At 35.3% G+C, this 12,764-nt stretch overlaps 1 protein-coding gene across 13 annotated transcripts in view; it reads left to right on the forward strand.

Moving 5' to 3' along the window:
• The window catches only part of NBEA (neurobeachin), a 490,360-nt gene that overhangs the window by 85,230 nt on the left and 392,366 nt on the right, over nt 1-12,764 (forward strand). For all 13 annotated transcript variants that reach the window (XM_065051668.1, XM_065051676.1, XM_065051716.1 and 10 more), the window contains exons 2-5: nt 1,093-1,324; nt 7,158-7,258; nt 7,513-7,608; nt 12,036-12,157. In XM_065051668.1, the coding sequence (XP_064907740.1) occupies nt 1,093-1,324; nt 7,158-7,258; nt 7,513-7,608; nt 12,036-12,157 (551 nt within the window). The remainder of the gene's footprint in view (nt 1-1,092; nt 1,325-7,157; nt 7,259-7,512; nt 7,609-12,035; nt 12,158-12,764) is intronic.

Here is a 12,764-nt window from a genome sequence, read left to right on the forward strand (position 1 = left end):
TGCACTTTTAATTATATAACTTCCTGAAACAAATAGAAAAGAATGTCTTATAATTATTTTAGTTTTCATTTATTCTGTTCTTTTTCCTTCCTGAATAATATATTTTCAGTTATTGAAATTTAACATTGGTGCTTACAAAATTCTTCAAGGTTATTAGAATAAAGTAGGATGCATAAGAGTCAGGCTTAATTTTCTTCAAAATTGAAAAATGTTTCTGCCATTAAAAGTGGATTTTTTTTAAACTAAGTTTCATATTCAGTTCAGTAAGGTGTTTTGAGTTATGCAGGTGACCGAAATATGTGAATTCTGAGATTGGTGAATTCCATTCCTTAAGATATAGTGGGTTTTTTGGTTGGTTTGTTTGTTTGTTTTTTCAAGTGTCTGGGTAGACTGGAGTCAGGCTGTGATTTCATTAGGACTGCTGTTAAATCACTTCTCATCGGAGTGCTTCTTCCTTGGCTTTCCTTGGCCACACAATGAACTTATCTGTAGTGTGATTAAGCAAGTTTTCCATGTGTGCTGTGGTCCAGAGCAGATCACTGATGCGTTTTCTGACCGTGACTGCATGACTCTTTGGGTGGTACAATGGAAAAGGCAGTAAGGTCTTGCTAATACGTAACTAAAGACAAAGGTTGGCCTGTACTGGGAGACAACAGCCAAGTTATTTTCAGTGTCTTTTTGTTTCTAAGCAGGAAAATTTCTTTTCAGAGAACTGTAGAACTTCAGTTGCATTTGAGCTCTTCAGGTTCTGCAGCTTCTGCACTGCATCTCTCTGGGCCAGGCTACTATTTCAGTTACTTTGCTGGAAGGAGTATTTCAAGTATCTTTTGATTTTATTTTATGAAAGTGTTATATTCAGCGCTATGACAAAATTGAAGGTAATATTTTATGGTATTAGTGTGTATATTTTGTACAAGCTATGTTTTGCATAGCATGATAGTTAATTTGCTGTCTTACGGATCATAGCTGTGAGTTGATCGAAATGAATTCTGTCATCATGCAAGAAATATTCAGTGTTGGTCACAATGAAAGTATGAAAGGCACTAAACTGTGTATTTCACCTTGTAATGCTGTTCTTGTTTTCCTTTGTAGCTGGTTGGTGGCGAATTTGATCTGGAGATGAACTTTATAATCCAGGACGCAGAGAGCATTACGTGCATGTCGGAGCTTTTGGAGCACTGTGATGTAACATGCCAAGCAGAAATCTGGAGTATGTTCACAGCAATTCTGCGGAAAAGTGTCCGTAATTTACAGACTAGCACGGAAGTTGGTCTAATTGAACAGGTACTGCTGAAGATGAGTACTGTCGACGACATGATTGCAGGTATAAGTTGCCAACTGATAAAATAATTATTGCGTTCTTGACCTGTCAACATTTTGTGATTATGGAAGGGCTTGGGATGTCTTCGTTTTTTGGTTAGTACTTCTATTGTGTCAGAAGCACATTTTTATCAGTTTCAGCAAAATGACAAAAATATATTCTTAGTTTATAATAGAGGTTGATGCATTGTTTAAAATAACTGCCTTTTAATTCATCTGAGAAGATAATGTTATTTTATTGGGAAAAAAAAAGGCAATTTTGAACATAATTAAGAACAGTACATGTTAGAAATATTTTAGGCTTTAAGTGTATTGCTCATTTTGAATTATTCTGATTTTAGAACTGTTATTATGATCCGCTTTAAACACAACCTACCTCTGACAGCATATTAAAAATTATTCATAGCTTTGAATGCTGGACATTTGGATTATATTAAACAATGATTTCACAGTGTATAGCTGTGTTCCTTATCTCTTTGGATTTTATACTCCTGGCTTTTAACATCCTATGATTTCTTTACAGCATTAAAAGAAAATAACTTACTTTGTTTGCTTAATGAAAATAAGTGGTGAAGTTGTTGTACAGTGAACGTTTTTAGGGTAATATTGAATGAGTTTCTGTTAGTCCACATGACATCCTCTCAGTAGTAGGATACAGATTAAAATCCTGAATTACTTGGTTAGAGGAGAAGGTTGGGTTGTCACATTTAAATGTGGCGACTCAGAGCTATGTATGATTAGTATTTATCTGCTCCTTATTTTTCTTGGGAGGAACTTAAGCCAAGCAGTTTCTTTCAACTCGGTGTGAAAGTAATTCTTAACTTTTATATAGTTTGGGACTGACAGTAGAATACTTAAATTGTGAAGCGTTATTGAAAGATTGAAGAGGTTTGTGTTCTCTAATTCTAAGATTTTAGTTCATGTTCTGATTCCTGACACACATCTAGGCTTTGTGAAACAGAAAATCAGCAAGGACTTCAGACCAGAAACAAGAGGAGGATAACAGCAGCATGAAAGCTGAATTTTTTGGGAATTTTTTTGTCCTTGGCTTTTTTTCAGTATACCGGTGCCCCTAATATTAAGTATTTGAAAAAGCTACATTCTGTATTTCAAAGCAAGTCTTAGCAACCACCTTGTTGATTAGAAATGTATGTGAAAATGCTAAAACCAGAAGTGTTATGCTGAATGTTGTACTGCAAGATTCAGACTGAAATATAATAGATAAATAGATTCGCAAACCAATGTTTTTCCCAGGTATGTTTTGTTTTGCAGGACTTGTAAATATGTCGGAATAGTATAGGGGCAAAGATATTGTTTTGTTCCACGTTAAATGTGAAACATTAGTTGATGAAACCAAACATTTTTATCTTGAAGTTTCACTCACGGAAATAATGTGCTTACATCAGTAATCATATCAATAAAATTTGTCTAGTTTGAGTTCTCCTAAATACTGCTTCTATATCTGGCAAATATAACTGTAATGACGTCCCCATTAGAGAGAAATTTTAAAAAATGCTTAGCTAATTGTGGAAGTCAGAAATCAAGAGTATATAATCTGGCCTCCAGAAACATTTGGGAATTGAAAAATCACTCTGAATTTACAACTATTAATATAAGGCAGAGGTAGTACATTAATATAAAAGTTAATGGAGCCTTTAACCCATTAATCTTTTTCTGAGAGTGGTCACACAGTACTTCAGAAAGAAACCTTCCACAGAAAAAACATCAGCAAGATTGCTCATCTGTATATTTCTATGGATGAAGAGAACACATATTTAATTTAAAGTCAAAGCCGAAAATTGGAATACTGATGGCATTTTAGCTCTGTAGTGTGTGTCAAATTATCTCAATAGTCTTCTATGTGTCATGAACAGGGATTTAACAGAATTGTGCTTTGTAGTGTCTTTCCCTCGTAACTGTAAATAGGTGGGAATGTGTTTTTTCTGAGAATTATTCTTACAAAGACGTGGAAGCAACCAAATTCATCATTTTGCTTTTATCTCTTGATTTCTGTAAGCATGACATCACCCTTTTATAAATGGCAGAAATTGTGGTAATAAGTCAGAAGTAATAAATATGGTCAGGTAATAACTAGTTCAATGGCAAGCACTTGATAATTAACAGCTGATGTCTATAGAACTGCTTTGCTGCAAGTATTTCTTTAAACTTTCCAAACCCAGAGTATAAAATAAGAAATTTTGTGACAAAATTATTTTTAACATTCCAGGAGGATGTTTTGAACAAGAGTTGGGTCAGTGTTTACTCCTAGGAACTTAGTACCCCTTTCTTCTCAATACATTTGCTAACACTGTGTCAGCCTAATGTTTTGCAATTGGTTTTTATTATCTGTAAAGGACACAGGTTTTCTCTTTGTTTGTTTGTTGTTGTTTTTGTTTGGTTTGTTTTTTTGTTGTTGTTGTTGCTAGTTTTTTGGGGGTTTTTTATTATCATTATTTTTATTTGTTTCTTTGAGGAGTTGTTTTTCATCATCTCACCCATTCCTTTCTGAAATGCTGTGATTAGACCTAGATAAAGTTCAAATAGACAAGACAGGCACAATATCTGTTTTATGTTCTGACAGCATGCTTTCAGGACAACTTTAAGTCTGAAGCCACTCATCTCTGGTTTTGTGAAAGTAAGACTACGGCAAATAAACAAGTACCCAGCCTTTTGCAGTGAACTTGTCTGTCTGTTTAGATGAAGACTATCAGATTCATGAGGTTTCTCAGCATTTAAAGTATCTCACTTCTTGTGATTTTGCAGATTCAAGCTTAGTAACCTTGAAAGTCTCACTTGCAATCCAAATGGGATCATTCCCACTTGTAATCCAACTTACTTTCCAGAAGCATCACCTGTCAGAAGTCATCTTTGTACTGCGATGATCTTTTATACTAAGATAGGGGATGGTCAGCCACTTTATTAATTGTTAAGGGGAAAAGATTACTAAAATATTTGCATAGGTGATTGGCACTTAAAAAAAATAAATCAAACAACAAAAAAAGCCCTCTTCCTTGAGAGATTCACTTTTTATAGTTCTCTGTTTGCAGGTGATGAATAGTGAAGCTCTTTGCAGAGAGGCTCTTTGGGATAGTGTGTCTGTGGTACCTTCAGAGACATCTGAGTGATGGATGGCAAAGTAGCCTGAAGTCATATAGCGTGGTTATGTCTCCCTTGATGCCCATTTTATTTCCCTTAGTTCTGTTGTGATGCTGTAGGTAGTTGTTCTAAAATTGCTGGAAGAAGATTGTCAGAAGAGGCCATTAACAGAAATAAAATCTGTTGCATTCAGTGCATTTTAGAAATGCATTAAAAATGAGAAGCTATGCCTGTTTTCTCTTTCTGGACTTAATATTATTTTACAGAATCTCGTTTCTGAAATGAGATCATAGATACCAGTTATATATGTGATCTTATTTAATATAAAAAAAATGAAGTAAACATTAAAAAAATCCAATTGTAGTATGTTCTGTGACCTTTGTCCATTTATAGATGAGTGGATTATTAGGATTTATAAACCAGCTGTGGACTGACTCTATTATATGAGAGTTCTAAAAAATATGAATAAAGTTATGTAATAGAGTACAGTTCTTTTTAACTCTTGTTGTACAGAAACAAGAAACAAACCTTATTTAAAGACATTTACAGCAATATTTTTAAATAGTATTAGGTGTTTCGACTTCCCCAGCTGTTCTTTGCCTTATCTCTAATTGTTACCTACTGGGCTTCAATCTTTCAGGTGTTTATTTTACCCAGAGTTATGTTGTTAGGGAGCTTACAGTTATTTCTTTCCATCAATGTTTTGTTAATTATTTATAAATATGTATTTCTATTGCCTGTTATTAACATCTTCAGTAGAAATAAGAAATTGTATGTGCCATAAGGTAGTAGCTATGACAATGAAACAAAGCAGCACATGTTCAGTAATTTGAAAAACCTGCCAATCATTTCTGTGTTTGACTGTATTAATTTATGCTTTTGTTACCTGTGTTTGTAATGATGTCCTGATTTTCAGCAGCTTTGCTTCAACAACTTTACTTCCACACAACACTTTGTAGAGGAAGCAAATTTTGAAGTAGCTTGATCTTAAAAGCAAGCTAAGGCTACAAAGTAAGAATTGAAAATTCTCAGCCAAAAATTAGTATTCACTTGTTCTGATTACCCTTTCTGAGTGTCCAGTGTATTACTGTTCTCAGTTTCTGATCATATACAACATGTGCAATCACTGCCAGCTTCACATCACAGGCTGGAGGCTGTGTAGGAAAGTGGGCAGATGCCCGAGTCATAGAATTCACCATCGTAAAAGACACGGGGTTTCTTTTGTTAGCTTTATCTTGCTTTCCTTTAAACTCTGCCACAAATATAATGTGTCACAAATGCTAAAGGGAAGATTAAATAAACTTCCTTTAAAGAAAGGGGGGAGGGAAAGGGTCTGTACTTGAACATTAGGAAGATATTGAGATCTTCTGATGAAAATGTCTGCAAGTTACAATGTTTTTCTTTTGCCTTTCCTGGCATGCAGTTTCACTCACTGAACATCTTAGTATGTCTCCTATAAATTAAATGATATTTCATTCTTCAAACATGCATTTTGCTTACTGAGGACCAGAGGTTGGTTTTGTGGTGGAACAAGTTAAATATGTATTGATGTTTTTACTCAAAAACACTGAGATAGGGACCTGTAGAGAGAGAATTTGCTTTAAAACAAAATATCAATGCAAAATGTCCTTGAAAAGGATGGATTCTTTTTAAGACTGCTCTTCGTCAGCATCTTTCACTGATGAACAAGGAGAACATGTAGTCCTTTAAATAAACCAACATGAGCTTATTTACATCTTCTATAAGCTTTACGGGAGTGGATTTGCTGATTGTTGAGCAGAATGGAAAAGTTTGTTAATGCTGCTTCTATTGTGACATACCTTTTTTGTTTTGGAAACTCTATACTTCACAGCTTTATCTCCGATTTAAACTTCTTCTGCCACAGCCATGAAGACAAGCAAATTGGATTTCCTCCTGCTAGAGGAAGTAGTAGACCTTAGTAGTGTGTTTTATTCCAGAAGAAAGTGTGGAGCATAAGGCAAGGTCCAGCATACCACAAGCTAACAAATCCTTAAAATGAAATTCTGTGTTTTAAAATAAAGATCTAAGCACTAGTGGTAATTTTAAACTTGATATTCTCTGAAAGGCAGGCTATGTCATGCTATTACTTTAAAAGTTTATGGGTTTTAAGATGTTTTAATGAGAGCTGTATTACATAAATTTGTTAGCAATTTTGATCACTTCTTTTTATTGTATTTTATTGTTTTTTCACTATTTTTTTTTAAGCTTTTTGGCATTCATTTGTTTGGTTTTTTTCCTGGCCTTTCATTCTGGTAAAAATTGGAAGCATTATCACTGTAGCAAAATTGTGGGAACCATAGAAATTGTCGGTATAATGTGCTGTACTTAAGTTAAAGAATAATGTCAAGCATCTTTTAGGTCAGAAATGTTTGAAAAATTCTAAAGTCAGAGGAATGAAGAAATCCTTATCCCAAAAGTTTGTAACAGAAAGGAACAAGCAAGAAGTTCATAATGTATGATGTATGTTGTGAATTGGGGAGAATTAATTCTTCATAAGTTTAATGGATACTTTGTTCAAAATCTAAAACTTCATATGTAAATTTATTTGTAAAATAAGTAAAACAATGAGAATATTAAATCCATTGTAAAATATTTAAAGCAACTAAGTTTGATTATTTGAATTTATGAATACACTTACTATTAAAGATATTATCTTTTTCAAGCTTTTTTGTCAAAACAATGAAATTCAGAGTTCAGAATAACTTTATTTTCCTTTGAAGATCTTCTAGTTGATATGTTGGGGGTTCTTGCCAGCTACAGCATCACTGTCAAAGAGTTGAAGCTTTTGTTCAGCATGCTGCGAGGCGAAAATGGAATCTGGGTAAGCCGTGATCAGATAAAGCATTAAGTGTCATTCCATTAGAGCCTGAAGTTTACATAAATTGTCTCCTGGGACATATAAACTTGATTTTTTTTTTTTTTCATGTTGATTCAACATATATTTATGAAGTATTTTTGTTAACTACTTTAGAGTTAATTTGCTGTGTTGTCTGAAAGTTGTCCAGTTTCCATTGTAGCCTAGAGAGTACAAAAATGGTTGTATTGACTTTTGCGCAATGTTTTTTGTTTTCACAGCCAAGACATGCGGTTAAACTATTATCAGTCCTTAATCAGATGCCACAGAGACATGGGCCTGATACCTTTTTCAACTTCCCAGGCTGTAGTGCTGCAGTAAGTTTTCAACCAAAATTCTACATCTTAAGGAAGAAATAAATTACTCTTTTCATTTGGTTTTGAAATTTCTTGAAAGGAAATGAGAGGGCAGATACATGCTTGAGTAGCCTAGACCTTGCCTTCCATAGGTTTGCAAGCCAATTGTAGTGTTGAGAAGTTGCACTTGTGAGGATGGTATGTCAAATAGCAGATTTTTGTCTGCGGAAATCATCATAAAAGTAAAAACTGAAAATTCCGAAGAACAGTATTATTTTATTTGAATAATGTAATTGATATTATAGAAAGCAGAGGCTTGAGGTAAATATAGGCATGAGCTTGTGCATGTCATCAGAGTTTACAGTGAGAGCTTAGTCACAAATATCTTTTCTTTTTGTCTGAAGTCCATCAGCTGTTTCCTTTCCCTCAAGGCAGTGATTTAAATGCCGAGTACTTTTGGCTTTACTTTTGAGGTAACTTAAAACAACAAAATTGTATTCCTTTCTAAACTGTCTCAAATGTCTCAAATGTCTCTCCCATTCACTGCATGTACATTCAGAAAAACCTGCAAATAAATTTAAATATTTTATACAGATTTATAAATACTATTATTAAGGCAGTAAATACAAACGCCTGAAAAAGAGAAATCCAAATTTAAGGTTTGGTTCCATTCTGGTATGGAATAGCGTAAGCTCATGGTAGAACATGGAATCTTTTAAGGGGAAATAATCCTGGGATACCTGACTTTTCATGACGGTGCACAACGGGTGGTAGGACCTTCTCTTGGGCTGTTCCATTTCCTCAGTAACACTGATAGTTTTCTTCAAGCATAAACCACCACCACCACTTCTTTGTGAATATAGCTGTTGATGTGGTGGATTGCATCAGGGATATAAACAATCTGAAAATCACTGGTTTTCACCTGGGTTATTTTTGGCCAGATCACTTTCCTGATCTTGTTTGATATTCAGCTATACAACCAGATGTGTCAGCAAAATGCATTGGGCAGATTGTGTAAAGAATTAATTACTAAGTTTTGAAAGAGAGTTTAATTTGCTACTGCTAAATTTAAGCCACATTTAACCTCTCCTAAAAGTACATGCAGCAGCAAGACAGCTGTTGCAGAATATGAATATCTACAATGACACATACTACTTTGACATTTCTGGCCTTTAGAGACAAACTCTGGTGAAATATCTCTCAAATTTAATTTTGTATTAGAGCTTCAAAAAAGTTTTGTAGGGGAAGAAATGCAAATATTCCTCCCTGTCTAAAGAGATGCATCAATTATTAGAAATCATATTTAAAATTAAGTTCTTAGTACTAGACAGTTTTACAGGGACATAAAGTTTCTTGATTGAAATGCACAATAAGCATTTCTCTTTTCTTAGTTAAAATCTTGTTTCACATACCACTGATTACTGACTGTGCATCTCTAAATCAAGAAATATGAGTTTCAAATTTACGTTTCTTGAGTAATGCATGTTGGATTACACCATGAAGTTCTAGAGAGGAGTCATCCTCTGAAATGGACCAAGGGCAATTACTTATAAAATGACCCAAACAGCAGAGCACTTCATTAGAAGAAAGAGAATGGATAGTATCTAATTTACTAGCACTGAGTTCAGGTTTTCAGGTGTGATGCACAGTGATGACATCAGACAGACAAACAGCATTATGTTTACCTGGCATGATAAATATCAGATTGACCCTCTTGAAAACTGGGTGCATGCTCCTTGTCTGACCAAGACTTCAGTTATGGTATGAAAGGGCCAGACGTCTGCTCAACGAGTCTGCTGAGCTGCTGGTGAGATTCTGCTTCACTATCCCAACTGAAGGGCTCTTCCCAGTACCCTGTTACATCTCTGCCAGCAGGACACCTTGTGATGGTGGTACAATTCCCAGGTGCTGTCCCTGTTTGTCATCAAGCAACAATTTTCCTGTTTCAGGCAGGGAACTCCTCAGGAGGCAGGAGCAATATCCCAGAAGAATTTCTTGAAAAGTTTTGTACTGAGTAGTTGGTACCAGGCTAGTAGCAGAACCGGTATTATATCTTTTTTATAGTCAAATACTAGCATAATCCAAGCACATTGCTATATTTAATTATAAAATTTACTGTGAGTTCCCTATTACTCTTAATTACCTATATCACTGCTCTTAAAACTCTTTCAGCAATTGCCTTGCATATAAAAATAATGAAAAGTCAGTCCCGCTCTGTACCACTTTTTTATGTACTTGAGTACATTGTCATAGAATCTTAGTGTGGTTATTGCTACTCTATGGCCAAAAGGTTTGTGATCTATTCTCATTTCAAGCAATAAATGCGTTTGCTGCAGTTCCTTGTAGTCTTCTGTATGAATCACTTCAGTACAAGATTTGAAAACTCCTAAAAAATATTTCCAATTGTGGCTAACAGTTATCTCACACAGAATCCCAGAAGGGTTGAGGTTGGAAGGGACCTCTGGAGGTCGTCTTGGCCAATACCCTGTGCTGAAGCAGGGCCACCTAAAGCTGCCCAGGACCAAGCTCAGCCAGCTTTTGAGCATCCCCAAGGATGGAGACTCCACAAACTCTCTGGGCAACCTGTGCCAGTGCTCAATCAGTGTCAGTGGTAGCTTTGATAAGAACACAATACTATCAGCGCAAGGACTAATTAACTAGCCTTCATTATTTTGAAGTGTAGTAAGAGCTTAAAATATCTTACAAAAACTGAAAAATATCAATTAAATACACTTAGATATAACATGTTATAGTTATATAGAAAACTATTTTCTTCTGCCTTGCAATCATATTCAACTTATTGCAAGTAGTATTAAAGGCTATTATTCCTTAACTACTTTTGTGTAAAATACTTTATATTTTGTCTGATAGAGCGAGATTTTATTGTAATGAATGCCTACTATATTAATCTCAAAATTATTACAAACATTTAATTTTTTTTTTTTAATTACTTCATTTTGTGTATAACTATCTTACTGACGGGAAAAATGTTCTATCTTTGGTGGTATTACCATAGAAGTTCAGCTTGTCAGATTTCCTCCCCAAAGTGTGCTTAAGTTAAAAGTTAGGTCAGATATTAAGGGCCTTGCCCAGGGATAAAGAGTTTTCTGAAGCTTATTCATCAGTCTCAGCCCAGAAAAATAAAATATTGAAAAATCATATTTCTTCCCAGGCCATGCCTTACTACTAATTTATTTAACTGAGAATGGCGGTAAAGTTTTCAGTCTATTACCTTACTGTTTGTAGGGAAAAACAAAACAAACAAACAAAAAAACAATACAGAATCACAGAACGTCAGGGATTGGAAGGGAGCTCAAATGATCATCCAGTCCAATCCCCCTGCCGGAGCAGGAACACCCAGATGAGGTTACACAGGAATGTGTCCAGGTGGGTTTGAATGTCTCCAGAGGAGACTCCACAACCCCCCTGGGCAGCCTGTTCCAGTGCTCTGTCACCCTCACTGAGAAGAAGTTTCTTCTCAAATTTAAGTGTAACCTCTTGTGTTCCAGTTTGAACCCATTACCCCTTGTTCTAACGTTGGTTGTCACTGAGAAGAGCCTGGCTCCATCCTCGTGACACTCACCCTTTACACATTTACAAATGTTAATGAGGTCACCCTTCAGTCTCCTCTTCTCCAAGGGCACAGTGCTGGCTCATGCTCATCCTGCTGTCCACCAGGACCCCCAGGCCCCCCTCCCCTACGCTGCTCTCTAACAGGTCATTCCCCAATTTATACTGGAACCTGGGGTTGTTCCTGCCCAGATGCAAGACTCTACACTTGCCCTTGTTATATTTCATTAAATTTTTCCCCACCCAACTCTCCAGCCTGTCCAGGTCCCGCTGGATGGCAGCACAGCCTTCTGGCATGTCGGCCACTCCTCCCAGTTTTGTGTCATCAGCAAACTTGCTGACAGTGCACTCTATTCCCTCATCCAAATCATTGATGAATGTATTGAATAATACAAAACCCAACAACAACAGAACAAACAAACAAAACACCTAATAGTGCTCTTAAATCTCAGAGAACAACCTAGTATTAACAGTGAATCTTCAATACTATCTTTTGAGATTAATTTGATCTTTAAGCTGAATACTTAATGAAAGCTGAATTTATAGTTTAATTCCATGGAAGTAATTTTTCTCTTTTTTTCACTAAGTATTACCCATTCACAAATTTAAATTCGTGTCTTCTGTTAGCAGCATTTATGCAGTTAAAAATGTAAATAGTTTTAAATAAATTGAGAACTAATGCATTTATTTGAAAGCACTATTTGAAGTGTCTTTTACATTCTTCTTTAGTATTTGAAATTTAGATCAGATCTGAGGGTCTAGAATTACAGGAATTTAGAAAGGCGTTCCCTGTAACAATACTTCTCAAAATTTCGTTTTTTTGTCTTGCTATTTTCTTATTTTCTTTTTTTTTTTTTTTTCTTTTCTTCACCTCCCAGGCAATTGCATTGCCTCCTATTGCTAAGTGGCCTTATCAAAATGGGTTTACTCTTAACACCTGGTTTCGTATGGATCCGCTAAACAATATCAATGTAGATAAGGATAAACCCTATCTCTATTGGTAAGTAACTTATAACACTGAAGTTATGGTTCATTTTGGCTTCCTAATAGCTGTTAATCTTCCCTATTGTTTTCAATTTCTTACATGCTGCCCCTCCACCCCCCAAATACCTGCAGATTTTAACGACTCCTTACTGTATGCAGACAAAGTCATCTGTCCTTCTTGCTTTTTAATGTATGAATTCATGGGTGTAAGGCATTGTGCCTTGTAGATAAACCGTAAAATCTCATGTGGTGGTTTCTTTAGCGATTTTAAAATATATTATTTCTTAGAGCTATAAACTGAGAATGTTGTCATATTTTCTGTTTAGTGTTGAAGATTCTCAGGTTATATCAGTACTGTAAAACAAATCCATTTTACTCAGAGAGCACTGTTTGCACATTAGATAGAGGTGACAGAAAGTAGGTCTGTGAATACAAGAGTGGCTCATTGATCACCTGTTTCCATAAAGGGCAGCTATGTTCTCTAACAGATTAATTGCAGGAGAGACAGTTTTAGTTTGCTTCGGTTTGCTGTTGTGATAAAAATAGAAATAGTCACATCCTTAACAAAACCCTCTGATATTGAAAAATTTTGGTATAAAAATAAAAATGTTTATTCTGTTGGT

This window comes from Columba livia, chromosome 1, assembly GCF_036013475.1.
Source record: "Columba livia isolate bColLiv1 breed racing homer chromosome 1, bColLiv1.pat.W.v2, whole genome shotgun sequence".
NCBI classification, from domain to species: Eukaryota; Metazoa; Chordata; class Aves; order Columbiformes; family Columbidae; genus Columba; species Columba livia.